Here is a 27,205-nt window from a genome sequence, read left to right on the forward strand (position 1 = left end):
AAATCTAAAACACTTGTTTCTTTAAAAGGTGATTGTTTGTCAATGATGTGTTAATGAGTTTCTTCTGCTCTCAAGTGGCCAAAATAAACAAAACTTCCAAGTTTAAGGTCCTGATTTAGTGACTGGATTGACTGAATTATGTGACTCTGTATCTCTTGTATGATAATCAAAGCTATTGATGAGAACTGACAGTCTTATTTGACCTGCAGGCTTCTTCTTCTTCTTCTTCTGCAGCAGGATTCACCTGTCGGGGCAGAGCTGGACGTGTCTGTCTGGGTAAGAAATCACAACAAGAGCCCAAAAGCTTCTGGAAAGATTTAATCTCACGTACTTTCACTGTTCTAACAAACAGTCAGGGTGATGTCAGATGCAGAAAATGCTGCTAAAACAACTCTGATCGATCATTGAGGCTATAATATCCATGATGGGGTATCATGATCTTGAGAGGACACGTGGAACCGCCGTCGCCTTAGACTCTGTGACGACTGTAACAAGAATGTTTATGACGCTGTGGTGGACGCTGACCCAAAACAGGAGGACATTAATGTGCATGCAGTTCTTTACCAACTCCTTAGAGGTGTGAAGTGAAACAAACCAGAGAGTAAAGATGGCGTCTACCTGCTCTCACACACACACACACACACACACACACACACACACACACACACACACACACACACACACACACACACACACACACACACACACACACACACACACACACACACACACACTAGAGCTTCCCACCAGAGCAACAACTCTACAGCAGGCAGAAGAAGTGTCGGGCTCACTGAGCTCACTGAAGTCTGGATTTACTGCGACCGTTTTCTTCATGAAACACAGTCTGGCTTTGTCTATTGATGCCCAATCAGCATTTAACTGAAGACAGGTCAGCAGCAAACAACACAGACTTGAGTTAGCTCAAATAATACTGCGTAACTTCCCACACAGTGTCTCAAAATATCTTTACATTTTATACATTTGGGTGAAAGGGGAATTGGGGGGGTGTATAAGACAAAACATTTACCCCCCCCCCCCCCCCCCCCCCCCCCTCCCACACACACACACACACACACACACACACACACACACATATGGGTAAAGGTACAATAAAAAAATAAATTATCACCTCGCTAAACCAAAAAAATAAAATATTCATATTTGCTCTCTTATTCCAGCTCCTGTGGTGGACTTCCTGCTGCTGTCCAGCAGGGGGCGGTGCTGCGTCACAGCCGGGCCTCCGGAACTTTGTTGAAGAAGCATAAATGGACGAATGTGATTGGCCAACACTCGTCTCATCAGGACCAATCAGACGAGACGAGCGGTGACTTCTTCAAAATGAATTGAGCCCAATTCGGCTGACGGTTACAGGACCTTTCTCTGTCCGTGTCGTGGAACCTTTGAGGCCGGACAATAATTAAACAAACTTGAATTGATCATGATGATTTAAACACATCATGCTTTACAAATTATCCAAATGAATGATTCTGAGGCAAATTATGATTAAAACTTAAAATTATACATTAATTAGATTATTTTGTATGATTTTGCGCAGTTTGCCATATTGTGATTTTATCACATATATATATGTATATAATATATGTCAGAAAAATATTCCTCTTATTAAATATTCTTGTTATTCAACCATATCACACAGCCCTAACTTAAAGACGAAGGCTGGTATTAATCTATATTGTTTCTTATTGTCAACAAATCCCATGAAAAGACCAAAACCAACAACACGTTCTGACTTCCTGTCTCCGGCTCTCAGCCTCAAACCTACATCTACAGGAATTCATTTAAAAACTGATCCCACCACAAGGACCAGTCAGCACCTGTTTCTGGAGCTTCTGTAGCACACAATCCATCATTTATATTTTTTAACAAGCACTTAAAAGGACTTCTCGCCCATGTTGGCTTAAAAGCAGGAATTACAAATTCACTCTTGACATTTGAAAAAAACAACAGCAACAGGAAGTAGTTCTGGAGTTTTTAAACGTCAAAAGTCAACACAGACAAAAAGTCTTCAAAGCTTTAAAAAAAATAAACAAATAAAAGGAAATTCGATGAACAATTCCACACAACTGAGCAACTCCACCTTCTGAGGAAGATTGAAAGCTCCAGAAAAGGTACTCAAAGAACGATGCGGACAGATTGTTTTCGTCAACAGCCGTTTCCAAAGTCAAGTTTAAATCTTCAGGGACGAGGTTTTAAGGCGCAGAGTCGCCGATAATGAACCACGAACATCCCCAAATAGAGTCTGACGGTCCCAGTCACCTCTCTACAGTCGGCTAGCAAATAAAATCACCCCCAAAATAATTTGATACAGAAACATAACCTCCAATCTGACATTTAAAACTCTGTCATTTCCTAAAACAGCTGGTCACTGTAGTTCTTATCAAACAGGAGGAAATAGTGCATTTGTTGGGGACTATTTTCTGCTGTGGAATAATCCTCGTTTGTGACAACAGGAAGGTGTGTGTGAGTCAAAATAAACTACTGTGTGCGTGTGTGTGAGCGTTAATAATGAAGCACCATGTCAGGACGACGATATATCCGGCTCTGGATACACAGATAATACTTGTTCGTAGTATTGGCTTTATAGTTTGTTTGTTTGTTTTATTAATAGGATTTGTTGACAATAAGAGAAATATCAGCAGACCAGATTTGGGGAAAGTGACACTTATGCTTTACACAATAACCCAGAGGATGATTTTTACAGGACACCGACTACTAACGTTTTTGAATTAAACCCCCAAAAACGGACACACAGCGTTTTTTTCCTCTATATTCTCTCCTTAAAGCCTACTTCTACGTTGCACTTCATCGCCGTTCTCCCTGCGGGCGAAGCTGCTCTCTGCACCGCTGAAGAAGAAGAAAAAAAAAAGAAAGTTGCCTTCTATCATCGCCATCTATTGCTTTAACAGATGCTTGGATGTGTTTTTCTGAGCGCGTTGCCAAAGGTAACGCTAAAAGAGTCACGTTCACCTGTCCAGGTTTGGTTTTCTGTAGAGAAAGAGGAGTGAGGAGGAGGTGAGGAGGTGCGGAGGAGGAGGAGGAGTGTTGGCCAACTTCAGTGGGACTCAGCTGATTGGTAGTTTCAGAGAGGACTCTCTGTCAGACAACTGTTCCCAGGATGTGTGTGTGTGTGTGTGTGTGTTCTTGTTTGTCCATCTTGTTGAGGATCAATTTGAGTTTTGGGACCTTGAGAGTGACGACATTTTTCTTGCTGGTCCTCACGTCCTTCAAAGTCTCACTTGGTATTTTGGTTAAAGACCACTTCCACTCATATGTGTGTTTTTTGCTTATTCTTATTTCACCTGGACGTTTGAGCTTCACTTCACCTTAAAATCCTGAGTTTAAAGATTCCCTCCAGACACGAATAAAATCGTCCACTTTTAATATTAGTTTATGACTTCTCACTAATTCTTTGACTTACATCTACTACTGGTCCCAATTTCTTTTTATTGGACATCCAAACAAGCCGAGACGCTCGCTCGTATGTACACGTCTTTAACTCAGATTAAATGAGAGCACAGAGAAACTTCAGCAGTAAAAACGTCCTTCTAGTGTGAAAACTCTGCACAAACATCATTCTGCACAAGTGAAGCTCAAACATCCAGGTGAAGAAATAAAAAGCTAAATATATTTGCGAGTGGAGGGGGACTTTAAGGTAAACGTTAATGGTTGAGGTCAGGGGCTGGGTAATGCATTATGTCAATGCAGGTCCTCACAAATATAGAAGTACAAATGTGTGTGTGTGTGTGTGTGTGTGTGTGTTTTGCAGAGCATCAGACAGAAGTTCTCCATATCAGCTCGAAGAATAACCTCCTTCCGTATTTACAGCCAAACCGTCTCAGTGCTTGAGAACAAACCTGAACTCACAACAAGCTGTGTGTGTGTGTGTGTGTGTGTGTGTGTGTGTGTGTGTGTGTGTGTGTGTGTGTGTGTTCGGAGCTACGGCAGGTTGTCGTCCTGCAGGCTCTCCAGGATCTGGACCAGGCTCTCCAGTCCGAACACGTAGCCCCGGTCCGGCCCTTCGTGCACGGCTGTGTCGCCGCGAAAACCCTTGAAGGTGGAGTGGGCGAAGTCGATCATACGCACGTCCACCAGGGGGGGCTGCTGGGGCTGGGGGGCGGGACGAGGAGGAGGAGGTGGAGGTGGAGTAGGAGGAGGAGAGGGGAAGGAAATTAAGCCGGGAGCAGGAGAGGAGTCTGGATGTGGGTGAGGCACGGGGAGAGGTGGGTGGATGGAGTGGCAGTCTGACTTGGAGGGTGGGGCCTTGGAGGGAGGGGCCTTGGAGGGAGGGGCCTTGGAGGGTGAGGGCTTGGAGGGTGAGGGCTTGGAGGGTGAGGGCTTGGAGGGTGAGGGCTTGGAGGGTGAGGGCTTAGCCGTCAGTCCAGGTCCCTGAGAGGACAGTGGTCCCGGGTCCGTTTCACAGGGAGCGCCTGGGGCCGGAGGTGCGTGGGGGGGGCCGGGGCCACGGTGGGGCTCTGCGGGGGCCGCGGGGGTCTTCTGGTGCAAGGGTGCATGCTGCCCAGAGCTGAGGACTGAAGGGCCCTCAGGTTCCTACGGACAAGAGTCACAGTGGTGATCAATATGAAAACATCAGGAGCGTAACACCTTTATTCAATCAGGAAACCCTGGAAGGAACCGCAGGGCACAGTGGAAAAAAGGTCGGGTAGGTAACATGGGGGAGTAAAAAAATGATCCAACAGAAAAACCAGCCTTCCAATGAACGTAACTAACAGCACTAAAGATCCAAAAGTAGCTGAATCTAACTAGAAAGTCTCCAAATCTGCAACACCGACAGTCCATTTCCTTCAGGCTTCCCTCCAAAGACACTCCCTCGAAATGATCATGATGAACACAAACAACCAAGGTTGCCAGTGTTCGTACTTAATTGCGGATCGGGATATGAAGAGAATTTCAACATAATAAAAGAAGCTGCACCCTAGTTTTAAGGTGGAGCGAGCAGCAGGACAGGATATCTATAAATAGTCAAACACTGACGTGATGGTGGACTGAACCATCTTTTTCGAGACAGATTGGTGCCTTTATTTAGTGAATACTGGACTCACATTCATCAGGTGAAACACAAACACGACTCCAACTGAAAGATAACTTTGCTCCGGAGCCGCTGCAACTGTTTGCTACCGAGCTCAACGTATCAACTTAAAATCTGTGTTGTGTTCATAACTTGTGTCTTGAGGTCAAACGGCTATGATTTGATGTTTCAGTGAGACACATCCGAGAGGGTTTAACTCATGAGTTTATGTCCAACAAACACAAAGTGTTGTTGTGGGCGAGGGATCACAAAGAGACGTATAGCTGTAACTCTAACGTAACCATAAGACTGGTCGGTAATCCAGGCTTGGCTGCAGTTACTTTTATAGAATGTACGAATAAATGAGCCCTAATCCAACCGATGAGCACACGATCACAGAGCTGATTTATTGTGTGTTTTCCGGCTCACCTTTCCCTCATAGATGATGAGCAGTGAAGACGAGTAGAAGCGGTAGGACGCCTGCCTCTCCAGCACCGTCTTCAGGCTGCGAAGCTTATTCAGGATTGGCTCAAAGAGGTCCTGCCTCAGACCCTTTCCGTTGTGCATGTACTGCTGGAGGGCCTGGCGGAAGCCGTCGCTCGACAGGCCGCGGCCGTAGTACTTGCTCCTGCAGAGGTAGTGCCCGGTGTTCAGCTGGTACACCTGCAGAGACAGAAACCGCTCAAACATCTGGCAACAGCATCAGAGCAAACTGTTCACACTTATAGAACTTATACGACTAAATAACGGGGCGAATGGATTCAATGCAGACATCGAGCTCTCGCTGTTGAATGAGGAAGAGGGGGAAAAAAGATATCGTTCATCGTAGTTAGAAATTGCTAATATCAACGTCCGTTCCTTCCACATCTACTGACATTTTGAAGGCAGAACTTGTAGTACTTGTAGTACACTGTGGTATTGCTATTTCTAAAGATGTGAGTACTTCTTCCACCACGATTGACAATGTACTGCTGGGTGTGTGTGTGTATGTACATATACCAACTTATTGACAGTTTAAGTAGTACTTGTATTGAAAGTAGTACTAGTGGTCTTAGTAGTGCTTTAAGTATAAGTAGTGGGAGTAATACTTGCAGTACAATAGGTTGTATTGGCAGTAGCAGAAGTATTATAAGCAGTATAACATAAGAGGTATCAATACATCATCTGATTCTCCATCTCCCCCGAGATAAAACTAGAAAAGAATTAGAAGAGTAAAATCTATATAAAAGGCATAAAGACTATATTTCTACGGCTCTTTGGGCTTTCTAAGCGTGCATTAGGAATCCTAATATTATTATGTTCTCTGCCCACTTTACCCCGGCACAAATGGATAAATGTTCTGAAGATAAATGAGCCTGTTTTGTTTCCCCTACATCCTCGGGCTGCGATGTATTAGATGTCGCTGTCTGAGGTTGTCCTACCTGCATGCCACACACTCGCACTCCCAGCGACGCCGAAGTGCTCTGTTCACATTTCTTCATCTGCCGGGCCGCCTTCTCCTCGGAGGCGTCGTCTCCGTGCTGCCTGGTGCCCATCTTCAGGTCCAGGATGCAAGGGTACGAGAAGTGGTGAACCACATTCTCCAGCAACAGAAACTCTGGTTCAAACGATGCAGTTAAGGAGCAAATGTCTGTTTGTCGAGCGAATCATCTCTGGTCTCAACACGAGCTGGAGATTTACGAGGTGGAGAGACACACAACAGCTTGAATAATGCAAATGAGCCAATGCCAAAGCTGCAGAGCTGCCACGTTTATATTAATATCTCATTTTGATCCATGTTTAGCTATTGTCAACAAAATGCAACACTTCCTGCAAATCTTTGACATTAACATCTGCAGCAAGTGTAGCGTTTTATCTTATCGTCGATAAATACGTATAAATGAGGCGTGAGCGCGGACAGACGATGCAGCTGTGCCACACGTTATATTTAATTGACGTTGCAAATACACGAGGAGAGGAGGTGAGGAAAGGAACAGAGGATGCACAAACTGGGAAATGGGGAACTGTATCTGCAGAGAGAACCCTGTTGAAGGCTCGACTGGACACAGACGGACCTTGTTGAGGACAGAGAGTGTGCGGCTGTGTTTTCCAGGCAGCTGCTCTCTTTGAAGCTGAAGATCAAAACACGAGCTTTGACCCGATAACCTCTGTGAGCTCCCAGCCTCTTCCTCACAGTCTCCCTGACATTTACATTCAGAGCCTGTTATTGAACCGGCACACCACTCCACTACCCGACTAGTAAAAACGAGTTATTCTGTTAAACATCAGTGCTTGAATACACATCATTTTCTACAGCTACATTCGTGTGTCACGGCGGTCGCATGTGCATAATATTAGTCATGGCTATTCTTGACTTTGATGAAAGAAATCTTAACATAAGATCCATTCCTAGTTTGTTTCCAGAGATTTCTTTTTAAGTTTGGAAGCTGTGGGAAAAAAGCTAGTAAGTGGACCTTGGTGTATTTATTTTTTTGTCAAAGGGAAAACAAAAACAGTGGCTGTGATTGGTTGAGGAAGGATACTGAAGAGTTTGCGGTCCTTGGATTCGGACCTCATGCGGCTGAGCTGCTGCTTGTGGCAGCGGAGGCTCCAGGGGTTGTGGCTGATCTTCTCTGAACTCAAACCGCTGTTCCAGTCCAACATCTGGAAGGGAACGTCCGAGTGGATCTTTGGGTCGAGCCTCGGACTCTTCAGCTCTGCAAGGCTGCAGGGACGAGGAGAGAGGATCATTAATGAAAGAAAATCAACTGTTGGGTTACCATAACAATAGTTATTCATTTTCTGTCAACCAACTAATACATTCAATAATAAACTAACTGTTTAACCACAAAACCACCAGTTTCACCACCGGTTTATCTTTCTAAATCTCCTTTTTTTTTTTTCTTTCGAATAAGCTCTTACTTCTCAAAAGTGTCGGTGTCGTGCGGCTCCCTCCTGTCGGGACGCTCCTCCTTGTGCTCGGACGAGGAGGAGGAGCGATGGAGGCTGCGCCGCGAGTGTTTCCTCCTCGGCTGCTCCCTCTCGGGGGGGTCGCGCTCCTCGTGCTCCACCGTCCCCGCCTCCATGTTGCTCTCCACGTAGGGGTAGGCCACCAGGTTGATGTAGCCGTCCGAGTCGCCTTCGAAACAAACCAGCACCACACCTGACAAAAAAAAAACAAGCAGGGAGTTTAGAAATAACAGAAGTATTTGTTACAGAAAGATAACCCATCTTCTAAAAACACTGGACATGTCTTACATTGTTTCTTTACAGCAGAAGTAAAACTTCTCTTCCGCTGTTAGTAATGGAGGTCGGGTCTACATTATGCTCAGTCTAATCAGGTGCTGTCGGGCCTCATTGTGTTACCACAAGTTGTCAGGTCTGCGTGTCAACATGTCTAACAATACCCGAGTGGATCACCTCTAAGTATTTTTACACCTGCTGTCGTAAAAAAAAAGGTCTCAGCGACTCCGCAGCAAAATATTTGACGTGCTGCGAGTCTATAAATCCAGCAGATCTGTCAGGTCTGAGGGGGCGTTTAGCGTTTATGTAAATGAACACCGAAAACTTGTTCATTTAAAAAGGCGACCCGGACGGTCGTCAGCTAATTGGCCATGACGGTCAAACTCACACTTGTGTGCTGCATGATGGATTTAATGCGCACACGCACACACGCACTTGTCGTGCACACACTGGCAGCTGCTGCACACTGTACAGTCGGCCGCGCACACATCCTGCCGTCAGGTGGAAGTTCTTCTGCGTGATTGAAGAAGACAAAGCTCCAAATTTGTAACATCTGCAGATCTATATTAAGAAGGAACAACTGTGTGTTGTTTTATAGATGTGTTTCGCCTCGTTTTGTTCTGAGGAAGTAAAACGTGTCACGTAAAGTGGGACGTATTGCAATTAATTTCGGTAGCCTGGAGCAATTTTATTTTGAGATTAGTTTGAGTGAGAGAAGGTCCTGTAACTTTGGAGAAAATGCAAGTTATCTAACAGTACAATGTTTTGAATTGGATTTCTCATGAAAGAAAAGTCTTGTGTTTTATTATTATAGTTCTTAGAATGAAAGAAATGTAGCTGTTGTGGAGACTGATGATGGAACAACACCTTACTAATACTCCTTTCTAACAAAATGTGCACTTTTATGCAGGTATTTTAAACAGACAAGTTTAGTGATGAGTTTTATCTTGTTTCAGAGTTTGAATGATGCGCGTTTTATGACAAATTACTGCTCTATGTTTTGTTTGTTAGTAAATAAAAGGACAACAATTGCCCAAATCCCTGTTGATTTGATTTATTATACTGTTCTTTCACTTAGCGCGTCCACCCGGTTGTCACGTCTCCATCGCTGCCGATCGGAGCTGGAGCAGACAGATAGCGGTGACGACTGCAGAGCCATTTGTCCCAGTAATGAATGCTGTTTGTAACCTTTCACACTGCAGACAAAAGCCGGATGTTAGCTGGTGTTAGTGGGGTTTGTTGTCCAGTGGAAAACGGGCATAACACGCTCAATGTTGGGTTTTACTGTCATTTGTCATCCGTCTGTACATCAAGATTTGGTAATTGTTCTGAAAAATCAATTGAGAAACTGTTTGTAGATTAAATACCCAGATAGCAATTGTGTTATTCAAACATTAAGCTATTATTTTTAGCTTTCCAAACAGAGTAGAGCATCTCGTTCCCCGCTAAGTGAGACACTGAACATCCTCCCCATTTGTCCAAATCTAATTTTAATGTCAGTTTGCTCAACGGCGGAAAGTCCGCCCCAAAGAAAAAACGTCCAAACTGAACTCTGGCCTCCGTCCACAGGAAACGGGAAATTTCATCTGACAATGTCAAAACACTTTCTGGATAAAACAACCTTGACAGATTGAGAAAGTCGTCCCTGGGCGGCAGCTGTCCGTCTGTCCGTCTGTTTAATCAGCAGGACAATGGTAGTGGGCAGAGATCCAGGGCTAAATATAGCCTCCTTATGGACCACTGTTGTCAAGGCACTGGGACCCACAACACCAGCAAGGGGGGACTAGTGGGAAGCGGGAAGACAGACAGCGGGATGTAGAGCTTTCTCATCAAACTTTGACATTAACTTCTCTTTTTTTGAGTAACGCATCAATTTCGATCGCGTGTGTCCATCAACAGAACACTCAAAAATCACGTGTCTTGTCTGCATACTGACATTTAATTGTTGTTGTTTTTTGACGTGTTGAACGGGGACACAGCTCATGTCTCGTAGTGTCTTTCTGCCAAAACATCTTGTAACTATACTACGAGGAACCTCCGTCTGTGCTTCGCATATCTTGACAACCGATCTGCTTCGTTCTTGGCGGATGTATTGCTGGAGAGACGGGCAGTGTCGAAGTCTGCAATTGGCCAGATGGTGGCTCTGTAGCAACCAACTATGGTTTTGGCCTGTAACTCTTGAACTGTCTCTCCTGGGTCCTGTGGGTCCAGACGAATCTATCTATTTGTGTCTAGATGGATTTTCTGCCATTTTAAATTGTGTACAAATCAGATATTTTCGCAGCTCCTCCTATAAATTACAGCATTCATCACCTACTTTGGGACAGACCATCTGTGGACCGGGTTGGAAAAAGTTACTTTTTCAGAGATTTTTGATGTTCAGTACAGTTTTGCTCTAGCTAGCAAAGCTTAACAATTTGTCAATAGGTGGCACTGCAGCAGCATCACCTAACTATAAATCAAGGAATCTCTGTATATATAAATATATAAATATATATATATATATGTGTTTGTGTGTTTGTGTCCTTCACATATCTCAGAAATCGTCCATCCGATCTACTTCACACTCGGCGAGTGTGTTGCTGGGGACCCAAGGACATGCAGTGTCGAATGTGGTGCCATTTGGACACACAACACAGTCAATATTGATGAACTTTGAATAAACAAGTGAACAGCAGTCTGTGCAGCAGCAGGGGGCGGAGTCTTAACAGGCTGCCGCTCATCGACTTCAGTTCATTTCTGATGCATGATGCCTGCATGATTGGCCGGCTCCGAACGAGCACTGCACTGGTTTTTACATCAAAGAGAGAAGAAACTAACATATTATAATAATTACTGCATGCCATTAAGTGCTTTAGTGTCAGGAACGTGGTGTTTTTGCGTGTTGGCTCTTTGCCGTGACTTAAAAGCAAAACCTAAATAGAGCCGAGCTGCTCCATCCACCATCTCTCTTCATCTCCCAACCTACCTTCATTGGTCCTCGTCTCCTCCGCTCTTACATAGTTTGCTTAAATGATAAAAGGTCACATACATGTAGGAGAGGAGTGTGTGTGTGCGAGCTGTCAGAGTGTGTTTAGGTCTGCGAGTGGAAACAGCTCCAGTATGTGCCGGGTGAAGAAGAGCAGAGCAGCTAAACCACTTCACTGCTCGTAAACATCCGTACTTCCGTGTTCCTCGCTGGCTTTTCTTTCATATTTCAGACAAGATTACAGTCAAAACGATTCGTTCTAGGAGTAAGCGAGACGGCATGCACGCGTTATTCACTTCCATTAAAAGCATTTTTTAATCCGATAATATGACAAAGAAAATATCTTTTAAATGTGTCGCAGCTCTTTGAATTGGTCTTCAATTTCTTTCGTTAACATATTTGTTGTAGACTTGGTAGGGTGTGTTTTTATGCATTATGACTGTATGCTGTACTGTACTTCACCAGAAGTAGTCGATAAAATGTATTCCTTTAAATTACATATTGACATCTGCCGTCTCATCTGTTGCTGTGGAGAGCTCCTCTGATCTGAACTCAGCACTTCCACCCCGTCTTGTTCTCTCCGCCTGCCACCAATCCCTCGCGTCTGGTTCTCTCCGGCCAACAGCTAGCGGGCTGTACTCAATGTCATGTTTCTTTAACATTCAAAGCGTCTATTGAGGTTTTCAAATGAAGCTTTGAAAGTTTGTCGTATGATGTTGAGTTATTGTGGTTATATGACTGTAATCTATGGTGCCGTTATGCCTCGTTAATACAGGTGCGTGAAGGAGAGCAAAATGTTTTTGTTTTTTTAAAGGTTAAATGCCAACAAATATGGATCGAAGCTGAATATGGAGACCAAACCAGGACTCCTCTTAGATCACAGTCCCCACACTGGGCTACCAGAGCAGACACTGGGATTATTGGTTTCAGCCGTATTTAAAATACTATTCGGTTATTTAAAAACGTGATTAACAATTTTAAACATAAATATTTAAACTTATGGATGAAATTGTGCTCGATTGTGACTGTTTTCTTATTGTTTTCCTAATTTGAAGACTAGTTGACTTCCATTTAAACGGTAAATTGGTCGTTGGGAACATCCCTCATTGAGTGAGGATCTGAAGTCAGATTAGATGGATTTATTTAAAGTAAACTCATCTGTAATCTTGTGTTGTGGCTGCGGTGAATTGGCCACAACAAGACAGTAGTTGACAGAAGAACCTGCGGCTGAGAACGTGTGTTGGCTTCAAGTTTCGTGTATTAATTGTCACAAAAACCACTAACCCACCACGGCCACGACAGACCGATTCCCACGAGACGTGATTGGAGAATGAATGCAAACTAACCAAACCAACTGGGAAAAAAAACAACAAGCCTCAAAACAGACATGTCCAGGATCAACATGTCTGGTACGGAGTCAGAACACTGACATCAGGGCGGTGGGCGGATACGTCAGACATAAAAGGGTTCGTATACAGAGTTCCCACAGCAAGCGCAGCCGCACATCCACGGCTCCGCTATTAATTAATCAGTGAGTCGTGACTGACCTTTATACTCCGGAGTGAACTCTTTCATCTCTGGAGGCAGAGACTCGTAGAAGCGCTGCTCTCTGCTGATCAGAGGCTTACACACCGTGTGGTCGTCATAACGCATCATACTGGTGTGACCTCCCACCTGCACACGCAAATATGAAAACAATCAGTACAAAAAAACTTAAATATCTATTACGTCATCAACATGGAGCTCCGTCGTTATCTCCGTATGTTCTGACACACGCACCTGGTGTACGAAGGGCTCCAGCGGGACGCCTCCTGGCCGTGGTCGAAGTGCAGCCACTCCTCCTTGCCCCGCCCCCTGTAATTTGTTGTCCATGATGTTGGTGTGAGGGAGGCACATGGCTCCTGGCGGACGCACCGCGCCTCCTCCTGCCAAGGAGAGAGGGATGTATTAACGGGGGTGTAAAGCCGATAGCTTCGGAAACGTCCTCTGCCAACACCTTTAACTTTAACGTGTCGTTCAAACCTCGTATTTTCTAGTGTGACCGGCCCTGAGGTGCACATGTGTGTTACTTACTCGGGCTAGATATCACTTTAAATGTTTTCATGCTGCACCGGATCACAAATCAACTTTCAATCAATAAATACAAAAAGTACGCACAACTTTTTCTACAAAACCCTTCATTTTATTATTTTATATTATAATTATTATAAAAGATTACAAATCTGACCAGACACTCAGTGTATCAGGTGAAGTCTTTGACATTTGAGTTGTCGTGAAGATGCGTTTAGGTTCAGACCTGCAGGTGTTCACTGCAGCAGTTTGGGCTCAAATTAAACCTCCAACACATGAATTCAAACCAAGCAACATCTTCCCTCTTCGCTTTAGCTTTATACACACTTTACTTTCTGTCTGTATGTACATATTTATTACTTTTCATTATGAATATACATTTGCTATATTCCTATTTGCATTCAGTTAATCTATTTATAATACCGTCTCCTGCTAATTTATATTACTTTAATTTGCATTTTCTTTTTAAATATTCAGCCCTTTATTTTAACTTGCTCTTTTGATGTCTTGCATGATTTTGTTCTTTTTTACACACATATTTAATGAACATTGTTGGATGGAGCCTGAGATACTAGATTGTTGTGCATTCTCCTCTTTGTTACGTCTTTAATCTTTGCACAGAAAGCGGTTGTGTTTTACCAGACAGTCAAACTTTAAGGTCTCTTTAAAGTTGCTGTCCGCTGACATTTTATTTATCCAAAATATTACAAACCTGTGTTTGTTTTTGATTATCAATCAAAGGAAATGATGTGTTCATTTGTGTTCATGTCCACAACTCTTGGTTTGCTAGAAAGAAACCAAACTCCGGGTTTGAACTCTGAAAACTAAACACAACTGTATGACCTCCAACTGACGAACTGGGATCTCCACTGTAACACATCACAGGTGGTCTCTGGTCCTGGTCTTACCTTGGGCATGGGCTCTGGTGTGCAGTGACGGGGAAGGGGGGGCGCAGGGCACCACGGGCTGCTGGGAGCGCACGCCGGCCCCGGGGGGAGGCGGCGCCAGACCGAAAAACCACCTCGCAAAGCCTCCAATCAGAGTGCTCCAATCCACCGCCGGCAGCACCGAGACCCAATCAGGACAGTGGGAGGTGGTGGTGGGGGGGGCAGAGTTGTCAGGAAGGCAGAATCACCACTTCCTGTGGAGAGAGGAAATAATACCACGGTGAGTTTAACATGTATCTAAAGTCAGTGTGAGGAACTTTTAACTGGTTATGAAAACAGTCTCAACGTAATACTGAAGTCTCTGTTTGAAGTTATTCTTGATGCTCGTCATCGGCGCCACCGGGTCGGATTCTGGTAAAAATCTGATGAAATCATGCAGGTTCACCAGAAACTCCTTCAGCTCAGACTCCAGCGGGCAGAACCAGAACCAAGACCAGGACCGAGTGGACCCTGCTGCAGTAAAATGAGAGGTCTTCTAAAAGGGACTCTGGTAATCAGAACCACGATCGTTCACATCGAACGCAAGTCTGTCTCTGTGCACGTGTTAAACCACCACACCCCCGTCATCACAACCTTTTAAACACACTTGTAATTAAAGATGAAGAGAACTATTTGTCTCTGTTTGTCGTTAACTAAAAATGCTGCTGTGCTTGTTGTTACACCCGTCTTTGTCCCTGAGATGACATCAAGGGTGGCGGTAACCGATCCACCTGTCTGTTGAAGTGACACTTTTCTTTTTCTGGACTAGATTGACTGAAATATCCAATATAATCTGCTGAAAAAAGGACATTTGACACAGGACAAAGATTACATTTAAAAAATAGCTGCAAAAATAAAGATTCATAAACATTTTGACTAAAATGTATAAACATTTCAGCGATTAAAAATGGACTAAAATGTGACAAAAATTAAAAAGCTGCATATTCTTCTTTAGACTATTTCAACGACTAAATCTAAAATAGCTGTCAAAATAACATGAACACTGATCTGCACCTTTATTCCATAATGTGTTAAGAAATGAACGAGTGTGGGAAGTGACCCAAACAAGGCAACTTACTGCGGCGCCAACAAGGTTGCGGTGAAACTTTTTTGGGTGCACCTCAATGACGAAGTTAGCACCCAACGTGAAACCCCAAAACTACCGAGCTGAAAGACGAACCCTGACACACGATGTTACACTGTGTGCTCGCTCAGCACAAAACAACAGGTCTGATGTAACCGAGTCTGAACCAGCTTATAACAACAACAACAACACACGCTGATTCTTCTGGGCATGTCGCCGCAAACGGTTGACATCTAATGTTTCAGCACGTCGGCTTCCACCAGACCGTCTCACACACACACAAACACACACACACACAAACACACACACACACCGTTGTCAGGGTCAGAAGAGACGCTTTGTCTCATAAACAAGGAAACGTCTGAAGTATTTAAAGTACGAGGACATTTTTTAAAAATCAACTGGGACCGTAAACTTCCTGGAATACACTTTACATCCCAAACAACTGTAATGAAGTCCACGGCTTTGTTGTGACGTCCACAGATGTCCTGCCAGCTCTCTGCTGATGGAGAAACATTGTCAGTAAATGAGACGATCTTATTGTTCCTCAGTCACCAACCAACACAACCAGAATTAAATCATCTGTTGCTGAGGAACATCTCCAATAGAAACCACAGTTATGAATGATTAGCATTTCAAACGATGACACCGGAGACGAGAACCAGTTTTGCCAGTTTTGGTTTTTTTTGACGATCGCCACATCAAACAGCTGAAGACGCCACACAAATGTGACGGAGCTCGGTTCTAAAACAATGTGAATTCATTTCGGAGAACAAGTAAAACATTTTATTTGAAGTTTATAATGTTAAAATGTACGCACGAGATGACGGCCGTGTCTTTGAAATTCATCACAATTAGACGACAAAAGGGAAAAAAATCACACAATCTGGTTTAACGAAGAGACTAAAAAGAGACAAAAAGCAGAGATTTATAAATCAGATTTACACTGATGGTGTCCTGGTGACCGATACCATATACATTAAAGTATAAGGATAAAAGTATGTGGACACCACGGTGTCTCCTGGTTTGGTCGCATCTGTTTTCATTGAAGATAAATCTGAAGGCTGCAGATTAATGACCGTAGTTTTGGAATAATGTTCATTCATCACATATGGATGAAGTGTTCAGGTGTCCACATGGCTATAGTCCCCCCGCCCCCGCCCACACACACACACACACACACACACACACACACACACACACACACACACACACACACACACACACACACACACACACACACACACCTCGAAGCCGCTCCAAAATGACTCATCATCGCCTGCCTGAAGACATGACATGAAAAAGTGGGAGAAACAAAAGAATGGAAGGATTGGAAGATCCATTAATGACGTCACAGCCTGCTTGTGTGTGTGTGTGTGTGTGTGTGTGTGTGTGTGTGTGTGTGTGTGTGTGTGTGTGTGTGTGTGTGTGTGTGCGCGCGTTTCTGAAGGCATCATCTGGTCAATGTCAAAGCTGCAGCGAGGCACGACGCTCGCTGATGATATCACGATGTGGTCTCAAAATAACGGAGTAACGGTAAACACAACCTCCATACGGTTCAGACAGGCAGAGACATTTCTACTGACTTTTATACCTCAAACAAGACGACGTCACAGGTCGTCTTAGAAATCAATTTAATGCAACATTTGAACCGTGTTCAGCTGAGAAATACAGTCCAAAAAAAATGTGATAAGGTGATATTAACGGCTTATTTATGTTTATAAAGTCCAGCTGATCTGATCAATACAAACGATAAACTACCTTCAGCCATGTGTTCGATCTGCGGTGAAGATTCTTGCTTTTCCTCAAACACCTCCACCTGATTGTGACCGATTACATCGTTTGTCTCAACTTTTCACAAACCCAAAAGGTTGTATTTTTTCCACCTGGCTGCTCTGATGAACATACAATGTCATTGATCAATCAGTCGCCTCTCGTGACCAATGTAGTGACTACGTGATCTTTAAACAATCTGCTCGCTCGTTAAATATGTGGCATTTGCTCGTTTTCCCTGAAGGTTAAACAGCCTTACATTACATTTATTCTAGCATTAGCACAGGCGCAGTTTATTTAAGCCAATTAATTGATTGAAAGAAAATACTTCTGCAACTATTTTGATAATCAGTTGAGGAAAACAGTTGCTGGTTCCAGCTTCTTAAATGTGCAGTTTTTCCTTCATCATTTACGATAGAAATCGACGTCTGATTGCATAACCTACAGATCAATTGCGAATGAAAACAATCATTGGTTGCAGCCTTAGTGTGGACATGCAATGTATTTCGCAATGGAAACTATATACTATCTCTACTGTATACTGCTATATACAGTAGAGAGGTAATTACATCATGTACATACTGAATACTGAATGGCTACAACCCACAAGAAAGGGGATGAATTACTTCATGAAAAGACAAAAACAAGACCTTGTTTTTAACCACCATGATGAAAATGTTGGCCATAAACAAAAGTCACAAGTTTAACAACCATTCAGTGTCCAGTATCAACTCCCAAGTGTCGAGGCTTTTATTGTGGAGATTAGTAACTGACTGCTTTTTCAATAGAACCCTCAATTCTCTCATTGATGTGACTACGAGTGAGCTGCTCACATGAGGATCTGCAGACACGAGACGCTTCCTGAAAAACCGTGAAAACCTCAAACCTCCAACATGTCATCAAGGTAAGGAAGGCCTCTGACCACACTGTCCCTGTTGTGCAGAAACACACACACACACACACACACACACACACACACACACACACACTGGCACTGAGCCCACACCGCAGGCAGCGATCACGACTTCTCACAGCACGGCGCACGCATTCAGCCACCATGGAAATTCAACATCGAGCCGTCTGATCTCGGGTCACGATTCAAGCATGACCGAGCCTGGGCCCCAGATGCAGGCTGGAGCGCGCACACACACACACATGTGCACACACACAGTAAACAGTGTTTCCCACGAGCTATGAATTCTAAAGTTAGAGCGAACAGGAAACATCAGGTCACATCTGTTCTGGGATTCCGTGAAATCACGCCGATGATTCACAACTTCTAACATCTCACACACACACACACACACACACACACCATTTTTAATGGCTGATATCTTATTGCTAAAAATGTTGTATACTTGCCAATAACGATTCCGATACCTGAACTTGCGTATCGGCCGATACCTAGAACCAATCTGATACCGGTACGTTAAAAACAACAAACGTTAAACGGGTCATAATTCCCCGTCTTACATCTACTATATTTGTGAAAACTTCTCCTGGAAACGACGGTATTTATTCCCGCCAAAAACTGTACAAGAGTGCATTTTAAACACGTGATGACGTTATAATTTACCTTCGTCTTATACTTGAACGCATCATAATGTTACGTTAGCTGTTAGCGCCGTTATTTAGCCAAACTAGTGAATCTAACGCCTCACTTGCCAATAAAAAAAGAATTAATAGCACATATTTTTCCCAGACGTTACGGTGGAAGTAGCTAAGCAGCTAGCCATCTTATTCTTTGTATCGTTGTTTTAGAAGCTGTACAGCACTTTGGTGAACTTTGGTTGTTTTTAAATGCGCTCTATAAATGCGCTAACTTAGAAAATGTATTCATCTCGCTTCCGTCTCATCTCTGTGGAGAGTTGCACATTCACATTGCCGAGTTAAGACAAAGTTTCCAAAAATAAATAAAGAAAAATTTAATTAGTTATGTTGAGCCCTGGTGTTTAGCGCTTAAACTAAGATGGTGAACGTGGTGAATATTACACTTGCTAAATGTCAACATGTTATCATGATTAGCATGCCGATGTTAGCATTCAGCTCAAAGCGCCGCCGTGCCCGGGTTCTGTACAGCTAGCATGGCTGTTAGCGGAGGTCAAAAGGTGTCTGGTCACACAGAGGTAGGTCCCGGGGTATTAGGTGAACAGCTGGTGTTCGGTAACCCGTCGGTACGGTGGTTTGGTCTCTGTTAGTCGGTCTATATGCGTCTGCAGTGAATTCCTGGAACACAGACAACAGGTGTGTGTGTGTGTGTGTGTGTGTGTGTGTTTCCAGCGGGCAGCGTCCTGTATGGAACAGGCTGCTGGAGGGCGAAGTCAAGTCCAACTCGCCTCCTCCTGCTGTCTCCTATGCAAACTATCCTCCTCCTCCTCCTCCTCTTCCTCCTGTGTCCTTCATCCTTCATCCCCTCCTCACCTTCCATCCCGTCTTTATTTTAATCTCCTCCCCTCCTTCAGTTCGTCTTCCTCCTTGTGCTGGGCGATCAAAACAATATTTTGACCTCCGTACTGATTCATATTAATATGACTGTTATGTTAACTTATGACAGGCTATTGGTGATTTCATTAAGATATCTACACAAAAAGAAAACCCTTAGTACTGTAGACTAAAATATCCTGGGAAATCTCTATAATTAGTGCTAAAACATTAAACATTATTAAATGATGGATTGTTTTTTGAGCTCCTCTGAAGAAAACAAAAGGTTTGAGTCAGGGAGGGAGAGACGAGAGTCTCAAAAGAGTGATAAATAATCAACCACTACATTCCAGCATTTATAATCTTGATAACAATATAGGAAATAAAATAAATATTTGAAATGTGTGTGTGCCCCCGACAGTGTGGCTGGCTTTTTCTTATGTCAACATTGAATAGATGCAACGAAATGTTACAAATGCAGTAATTTTGTAGCCTGTAGTCTGTGATATGGCTGTGGGCTGCTTTCGTATTGTGAGCTTTATATGTAATTGCTGAGCGTGGATTGTGGACTATTGTTAGACCAGTAAGTCGGAGCGTCCAGTTTGCTACCGGGCCGCAAAAAAAGATGTTCAGAGATTCACTTTAGGAATAAGTTGACCCCTTTGCATCATGTCGGCTGTGCATCAAAGCCGAGTCTATCTGATGTGTCCTCCGTCTGTTTGAAACACTGCAGGACACCGTGCAGGTGGTCGCGGCCCAAACCAACAGACAAACAACAACCACCCCCCCCCCCCATCTAATCGTCCCGCTGAGTCCTGCCAGGTGTGGTGAATAACCTGAGCAGCCAGCCAATCAGCTTAGAGGATGTCTGTGCGAGCAGATCTTACATCATCAGCCATCGCTGTGACAAAGCTGTGGGCTCACTACGGCTCGACAACACCAACAGACCGATTATGCTGCTATTTCTGACTGACTGACCGTGTGTGTGTGAGTGTGAGGGAATCCTTCTGTCCTTCAGTAAGTCACAGATAGAGCCAATTACAGACTTCCAGGGACGTCTAAGAGCAGAAGTGCGTAGTTTGGCATTGAGTTGCCCGAGTGTTGAATCTACGGGGTTACTGAGGATTTGCAGTACGTTTGTCATCTGCAGGAGACGTTGTCAGCCTGGTAGTTAGAAGGGAAGGAGAGGTCATCTCTTTATTGCATATCACCGTCTGGTTTGTCAGAAGACTTTGGAGGACATTCTGCAGGCTTCCAAAAAATTCTTGCAATTCTTCTCAGGTGTAAACGCTGTATGAGCCGTGGATGTATAAATAGGACTGGACACAGCGTCGGAGGCGGCACCCTGTTCATTTCTATGAAAGTTGCTCAGTGGCACATGAGGCAAAAATAAAAGTTTGACTTCAGAGTAAAGAATTGTGATTTAAAAAAATCCCCGGATCGTCCTCATTATGAGGCCCACAGAGCAAGCGCACTCGCGTCTATAACTCTGGATTCGTGCAACAACTTTTAGGACTAAATGATTTAAATAAGAGCTTTTCATGCGTTTGTACCGGGCAGGTGATTTAACTAAAAGTCTGCTGATTAAAGACGTCTCTTTCTCAATGTAAGTCTACGAGAGAAAGTCTTTTTGGGCCTGGCGGCATCAAATGAGGAACCCGGATAAACCAGTGGGACATGCTCACATGCACCAACACATGCACTAAAAGACGTGCACGGCCGGCCAGGCTACGTCAACAAAGCACAGCATCGTTTAGCTTTAAGTATTACTATTTTGCAGCCACACTACATAGAACTACGTATCTCTATCCATGTCCATTTTACACCGTGAGGTTTGAAAGAACATAAACAAACCCTTTAAAGCTTCTAGTCACTCTGCTCAAACTGTCCAGTGGAGACAAAATTCAAAAAAGAAAAGTGCTAAAAAAACTTGTACTGAAGGGAAAAAGCTTCGGATTGTTCCTTAGATTAATCTACATATAGTTTTCCAATTGATCAATGTATTGTTTAGTCGATAAAACATTCAAACTAATGAGAAATGCTGAGCACCATTTCACAAACTCCTCATTTAGTGTGAGCAACAGAAACGCAGAGCGGTACGACTCAGAGAACATCAGTGAACGCTCACCAGCTAACGCTCGCTTGTTTACTTCATAGATTCATTTATTACTGACATAAATCATTTGAATCGATTCAAAGTGACTATTCTGCTCCATGAAACACAACACGGTGGGTTGCAAACGTTTTTTTCTCACCCGTCAAACACTTATCTCTTACGGTTGACCAAACAGTGCTGACAATCAACAAAGACACTCTTTCCACCTGCTTTTAAACCACTTGAGGTAATCAGATTATAATCTGTCAGAGGTCAACCACTTTCACAAACAAGCACAAATATACTCGAGAAGCAACAACATCTCTAACCCACACTGGGAACTCTGGGTAGTGATGACCACAGATATGAACGGCTGAGTATACGTTCGTTGGGTTGGCATTTGATTTTCAATTTCAATATTGGGATATTTGTTGCCGTTTTTGCACGCATAAAAACACACCAAACCTTTTGGAAGATGTGTTTTAACCAATAACAACACAAGCAATACTTTAGAATAACAGTCTCCTTAAAGTTGAATGACTTTAATCAAACCGAAAGACACGTGTTTGCAGCTCTATGAACCCACCAATCAGAACGTTGTGGGGGCGGGACTAAGAATGAGAACGGTGACGAGTGTGGCTGAGATGGACGTAGTCGTGATGAGGTTGTTGTTAACTTACAGATAAAACTACTCTTTAAATCAACAATCTAAAAATAAGTCCTCTAAAAAAAAGAGACAAACAGATAACACATTGTCAGACTATGTCCTCTCATCTGTCCTCTGTCCTCACCTCCTAATCAATACACACTGAATCCTACATTGCTGCATGTCAACATGTAGCTGACTGTGTTGATCAACACAACATATATGAACCATATTTACATCAGGAGCTTCACTAATGGAAAGTAGTTACTGCATGTGGATCCCACATTTTAAAGTTCAGGTACAGAGGGGTCTGACCCTCGAGGACCAATACATCCCATCTGATCTGAGAACAGTTAGGATTCTAGCTGAGGAGGAGGAGGAGGAGGAGGAGGAGGAGGAGGTGGTCCAGGCTGCTTTCTTTAGCCTCCTAATAAATCATTGAGGACCAAGATAAACCACTCGGCTCCAAAGAGGAAACACAAACGTACGTTTCTACACACACAAGAAGAAAACGTACTACATGAAGAAGTCACGCGTGTAACATTCAAGTGCTGAATACTTAAATTCGGTGGGCGTATTGGACACACGTACTGTTAAAACTAGATATATTCTAAAGCTAGGCTCCAAAAACGAGCCGAGTAGTCGATCGTCAGAACATTATTTTCTGAGCAACAATTCTGAGCTCATGTATTAAATATTTAAATATCTTTTTAAAGCAAAAACTGTGAAAGAATTGTATAGTTTCAGCTTCTCTCGTGTGAAAGTTGTCAGATTTCAATAAATGTTAGTTGCACAAAACGAGACAAGTCGGGAGCAAGAGCCAAGACATCGTCGTCATCATCATCTTCATCATTCCCATCATGATGCCTTAACTCAGCAGCTTGTGTGTGTGTGTGTGTGTGTGTGTGTGTGTGTGTGTGTGTGTGTGTGTTACTGCTGAGTGGTTGCATTAGTGAAGTGTAGCATAACCAGGACAAATTATGCTAAATAAGGGCTGGAGGTAGCTACTGCTGACGCACACACACACACACACACACACACACACACACACACACACACACACACACACACACACACACACACACACACACACACACACACACACACACACACACACACACACACACACACACACCAAGAAGATGAGATGAGCAGAAGATAGATACCTTGGTTCAAGTGTGACAGATAATCAATTAGGCCGTGGAGCAATGAAAAAAAATGAGGTGCAGAAGGAAGTAATGAAGGAAGGAGGGACAGGAGGTAGTAAAGTAAAAGGTTGTGAAGGAACTGAGGATGAAAATGAAGGAAGGAAAGACGTAATGAAGGAAAGAAGGAGATAATTAAGGAACATGGAGTAGGGGATGAAAGGAAGTGAAGGAAAGAAAGAAAATCATGATGGCAAGAGGTGATGAAGGAAATAAAAGCGAGGGAAGGAAAGAAAGAAGTAATGAAGGAAAGGAGGATACACGAGGAGGCAGGGAAGGAAAAGAGATCCGGCTCTTTCTCCGTATCATGCAGCCCTGTGGGAGAGAAACCCCGAACACATCGGTCAGTCCCAAAAAACACAAACTACGACTGGGAAAAACATAAAAACACACATGCAGCTGCTGCCCGTGTCCCCTGACACACATCAACAGCTGCTGTGCAACACACACACACACACACACACACACACACAACACACACACACCAAACCAGAAGAACAATCCGGCCTATCAACAATCGTAGTGAGATGAGGAAAACATCAAAACCGTCAAAACAACCATGTATATGTACCATGGTGTTGGTATAAACGTGTTTTCCTCTCATGGTTGTTGTCTCATGGTTTTTGATTTTGTGCAACATACTAACGATAAAACAGTCCAGTTCAACACCTCACTAAACCATAAGCTCAGTAAACACGTAAAGTTAAATGAATACCTCTCTGACAGCGTGAATCCAAACTGAACAGTATTATTTCTGCAAAGCTATGACTTTAACAGAAGATAAGCCTTTATTGATCCAGAGGGGAAATTAAAAAGACAGAAATAAGTGCAGATAAATAGAGAAGTGAAAAATAATAATAAGGAGGTATATAGACCATTTTACAGCCGACGTCATCGAAAATATGCTGCACATGTTGGCAACAGACGCGGGGATTTGTCCCAGACATCCAGACATTGAATTAAAACTAACAGCATCAAGATGTCTGCTCGCTGCATGTCCGATTGTTGGAATCAATTTTCCAACCGCGGACTCACGCTCTACAGGAAAGAATAATGGAATATAATAAAAATGGACGATGAAAATTATATATTTTGAAACATTTTATCATAAATAGGTGCACAATTTGACCGGGGATTTAATCTAAAGGGTGTTTAAAAGGCATTTTTTCCGACTTTAGCGTAGCAATATAGTGGAACACTTTCCATTTATGTGACACCGTCATCAGATTTCCACTATAAAGACTTTCTACTCATCAGGTCACCTCTTGTTCCTCAGCGCTGCTCTGATGGAAGATGAGTAAAACAGTCTCCACTGGGAGTTATTAATAAATCATTTCATATGTAACAGGACGTTATATCGATTACTGATACGGTAACTAAACACTATTAGTTAGAAGCTCTGTTTTATAACCAGTACGGACTTCTGTTTGTGCAACAGTCCTTCACTATGTCGTCTTTGGTAGCATGTTAGGATCCTTTCGTGGAACCAAAATCCAGCCTGAAGCCCAAAGTTAGCCAGCGAACCTACAAGTCTTTCTCCATTCAAACCAAAGGAAAGCTTTTCTTCGGCGATGCTTTAGACTGAATGGAGGACTCCATGTTTAGAGTCGAAGCGCTCCAGATGTTGTTTGTTTGCCTCGAAACGGCTAAATTATCAAATTATAGACTTTAGTCTAAATTATACTGCCGACAGAACTTTGTCACACATCGTTTTCATATTTATAGTCTGGTGTTATAGGTGCAGACGGCGAGCCTGGCTGAGGTTTGTTTACGTTCTGCAGAAAGAACCGCAGGAGAAAGAGCTGAGAGTTTGGGAAAGGATTTTGTTTTTTTCTGAACTTTGTTGAGATGATAAATGGATGACGACTGGTAGAGGAATGTCCCTGAACCATGCACGCTCTGATGAGGGTCCTTTAAGACCGAAAGCTAAAAAATAAAGTCTTCTCCGCAGAGATTTAAGTGTGCGGATATCTGTTTTATCAGTTTGAGCTTTCAGCACCTTATTTAAGGGTATAAGGACAATTCAATTTACATCAGAATGTCTTCCAACAGTTGTGACTCCTGGTCCATCGCACTAATCTAATACACCGAAACAGAATCAGCACAAATGTTCACCTTTCTAAAAACGGATGAGGTATCCAAATGTGACCAAAACACTTTAAATACTTTACAATTGATACACAAACACTGCATCTTTATAAATCCTCAAGCACTGCATTCTTTGTGACCAAAACAGAAATGTAAACATTAAAAAGATCATGTTAACTGAACATAACTCCAGACAGATGGAAGAGGTGAGGATTCGAACAGGAGAAAGGCACAAACTAGGGCTACGCTATCATGTAATTGCTCTTAACATCCACTGATGTTGAGAGAAACCAGGCAGACAGAGAGGAAGTCTCTCTAATGTTGACAATACTTTCATACAATCACAATAAATCTGGTGTAGATCACAAGAGGAAAGACTGGTTGTTTCCACCAGGATATTCAGCAGTGCATATAGGCAAAAAAACAACAAAACAAACATCACATTCACTGCAATGAGACTGTACAATAAATCAATAAATCTTTCTGGTCAAATCAATCACAAAACTATAACACCGTTACTCTGTTGTTTGGTTAAATCTTTACACCACTGTTTAGTTAGTTAATTTAATATTATTATATTTCATTGTATATATTGTGCATTTGATATTTAATATTTTGACTGTTATTTTATTTACCTGTATCATAATCCATCCATCCACCTACCTATCAATCTATCCATCTACCTACCTGTCTATTAAGCCACCAGTGAGACAGTCCAGAGAAGAGACCAATGACAGTTTGTTTATTTACAAACATCATGGTAATTATAGAGCTGCATGATGAGGCAGTAACTGCAGCCGTTGTATGGACACATAGCAGCGTGGTCAGCTAATAAAACCTAATAAAAGCAATCAAAACCGAGCTAACGTCAAGCTAATGCAACTTTTAAGAACCCACCTCTAAATCGTGATAACGTTATCGGCCCATCCTCCAATGTCACCCTGGTCACGGTGTTGCTGTTACCTGGTGTAAGGTTCGCAATGTGTCTGTAGCTGCCACACAGCACGTTTATAGACACCTGGGTACCATGTTAGTTAGCCGTTAGCTGGTTAGCTTAGCTGTCAGACTGGCCAGCTTCTTGACCTTAGCTTGACAACACGCTAGCTGTGGCTAAGTCAGCTAGTCTTTAAATCAGCTAATTATAATAAATGTTAAAACCCATCTCGCTTTAAAATCCCCCACCTTTCTTCTTTTAACTGCTGCTCGTCACAGATGGAAAACACTGACGTTAGTTCGACACGTTTAGGTAGCCTCGCATGCTAACGCTAGCTTAGATTGCTAACATAACGGTTTGACGTTACGCAGTCGGAGCTGTCACAATAACAACAAACCTTCAGGATCGTCCGGTGGACGCTGAGCTGATAATGACGGAGGTCACGGTGGTACTTGTTGTGCTTCAGGCAGCCGGAGAGGTGCATGGATGTCGGTCCTCGGTATCCAGACTCGTTAACGGCGGAAAAAAAAGAAACATCCAGGAGGCTAACGTCATTACAGTGAAGCTAACGCAGCCTGTTTGTTTTTTTACACTTCATTTACATGACTACGACGCTTTGGCGCCATCTACAGACTGCTGGTGGTTCTACAGCTCTCTAATAACTCCTCCTCCTCCTCCTCCTCTCCTTCTCCTTCTCCTTCTCCTTCTCCTCCACTTCTTCTCCTC

The 27,205-nt window shown here is 43.2% G+C and overlaps 1 protein-coding gene across 1 annotated transcript; it reads right to left on the reverse strand.

Annotated features, from left to right (window-relative positions):
• Window positions 1–1,085: 1,085 nt before the first annotated feature.
• Window positions 1,086–26,996, reverse strand: ip6k1 (inositol hexakisphosphate kinase 1). Its single transcript, XM_079186650.1, has 9 exons — window positions 26,877–26,996; window positions 14,216–14,448; window positions 13,017–13,162; window positions 12,785–12,911; window positions 7,949–8,189; window positions 7,570–7,751; window positions 6,469–6,644; window positions 5,477–5,710; window positions 1,086–4,569 (listed from the first exon to the last, which is right to left on the reverse strand). The coding sequence occupies exons 3-9, from the start codon at window positions 13,131–13,133 to the stop codon at window positions 3,958–3,960; spliced, it is 1,689 nt and encodes a 562-aa protein (XP_079042776.1). The 5' UTR covers window positions 13,134–13,162; window positions 14,216–14,448; window positions 26,877–26,996; the 3' UTR covers window positions 1,086–3,957.
• Between the last annotated feature and the right edge of the window lie 209 nt (window positions 26,997–27,205).

Source organism: Pholis gunnellus (assembly GCF_910591455.1).
Source record: "Pholis gunnellus genome assembly, chromosome: 3".
Taxonomy (NCBI): Eukaryota; Metazoa; Chordata; class Actinopteri; order Perciformes; family Pholidae; genus Pholis; species Pholis gunnellus.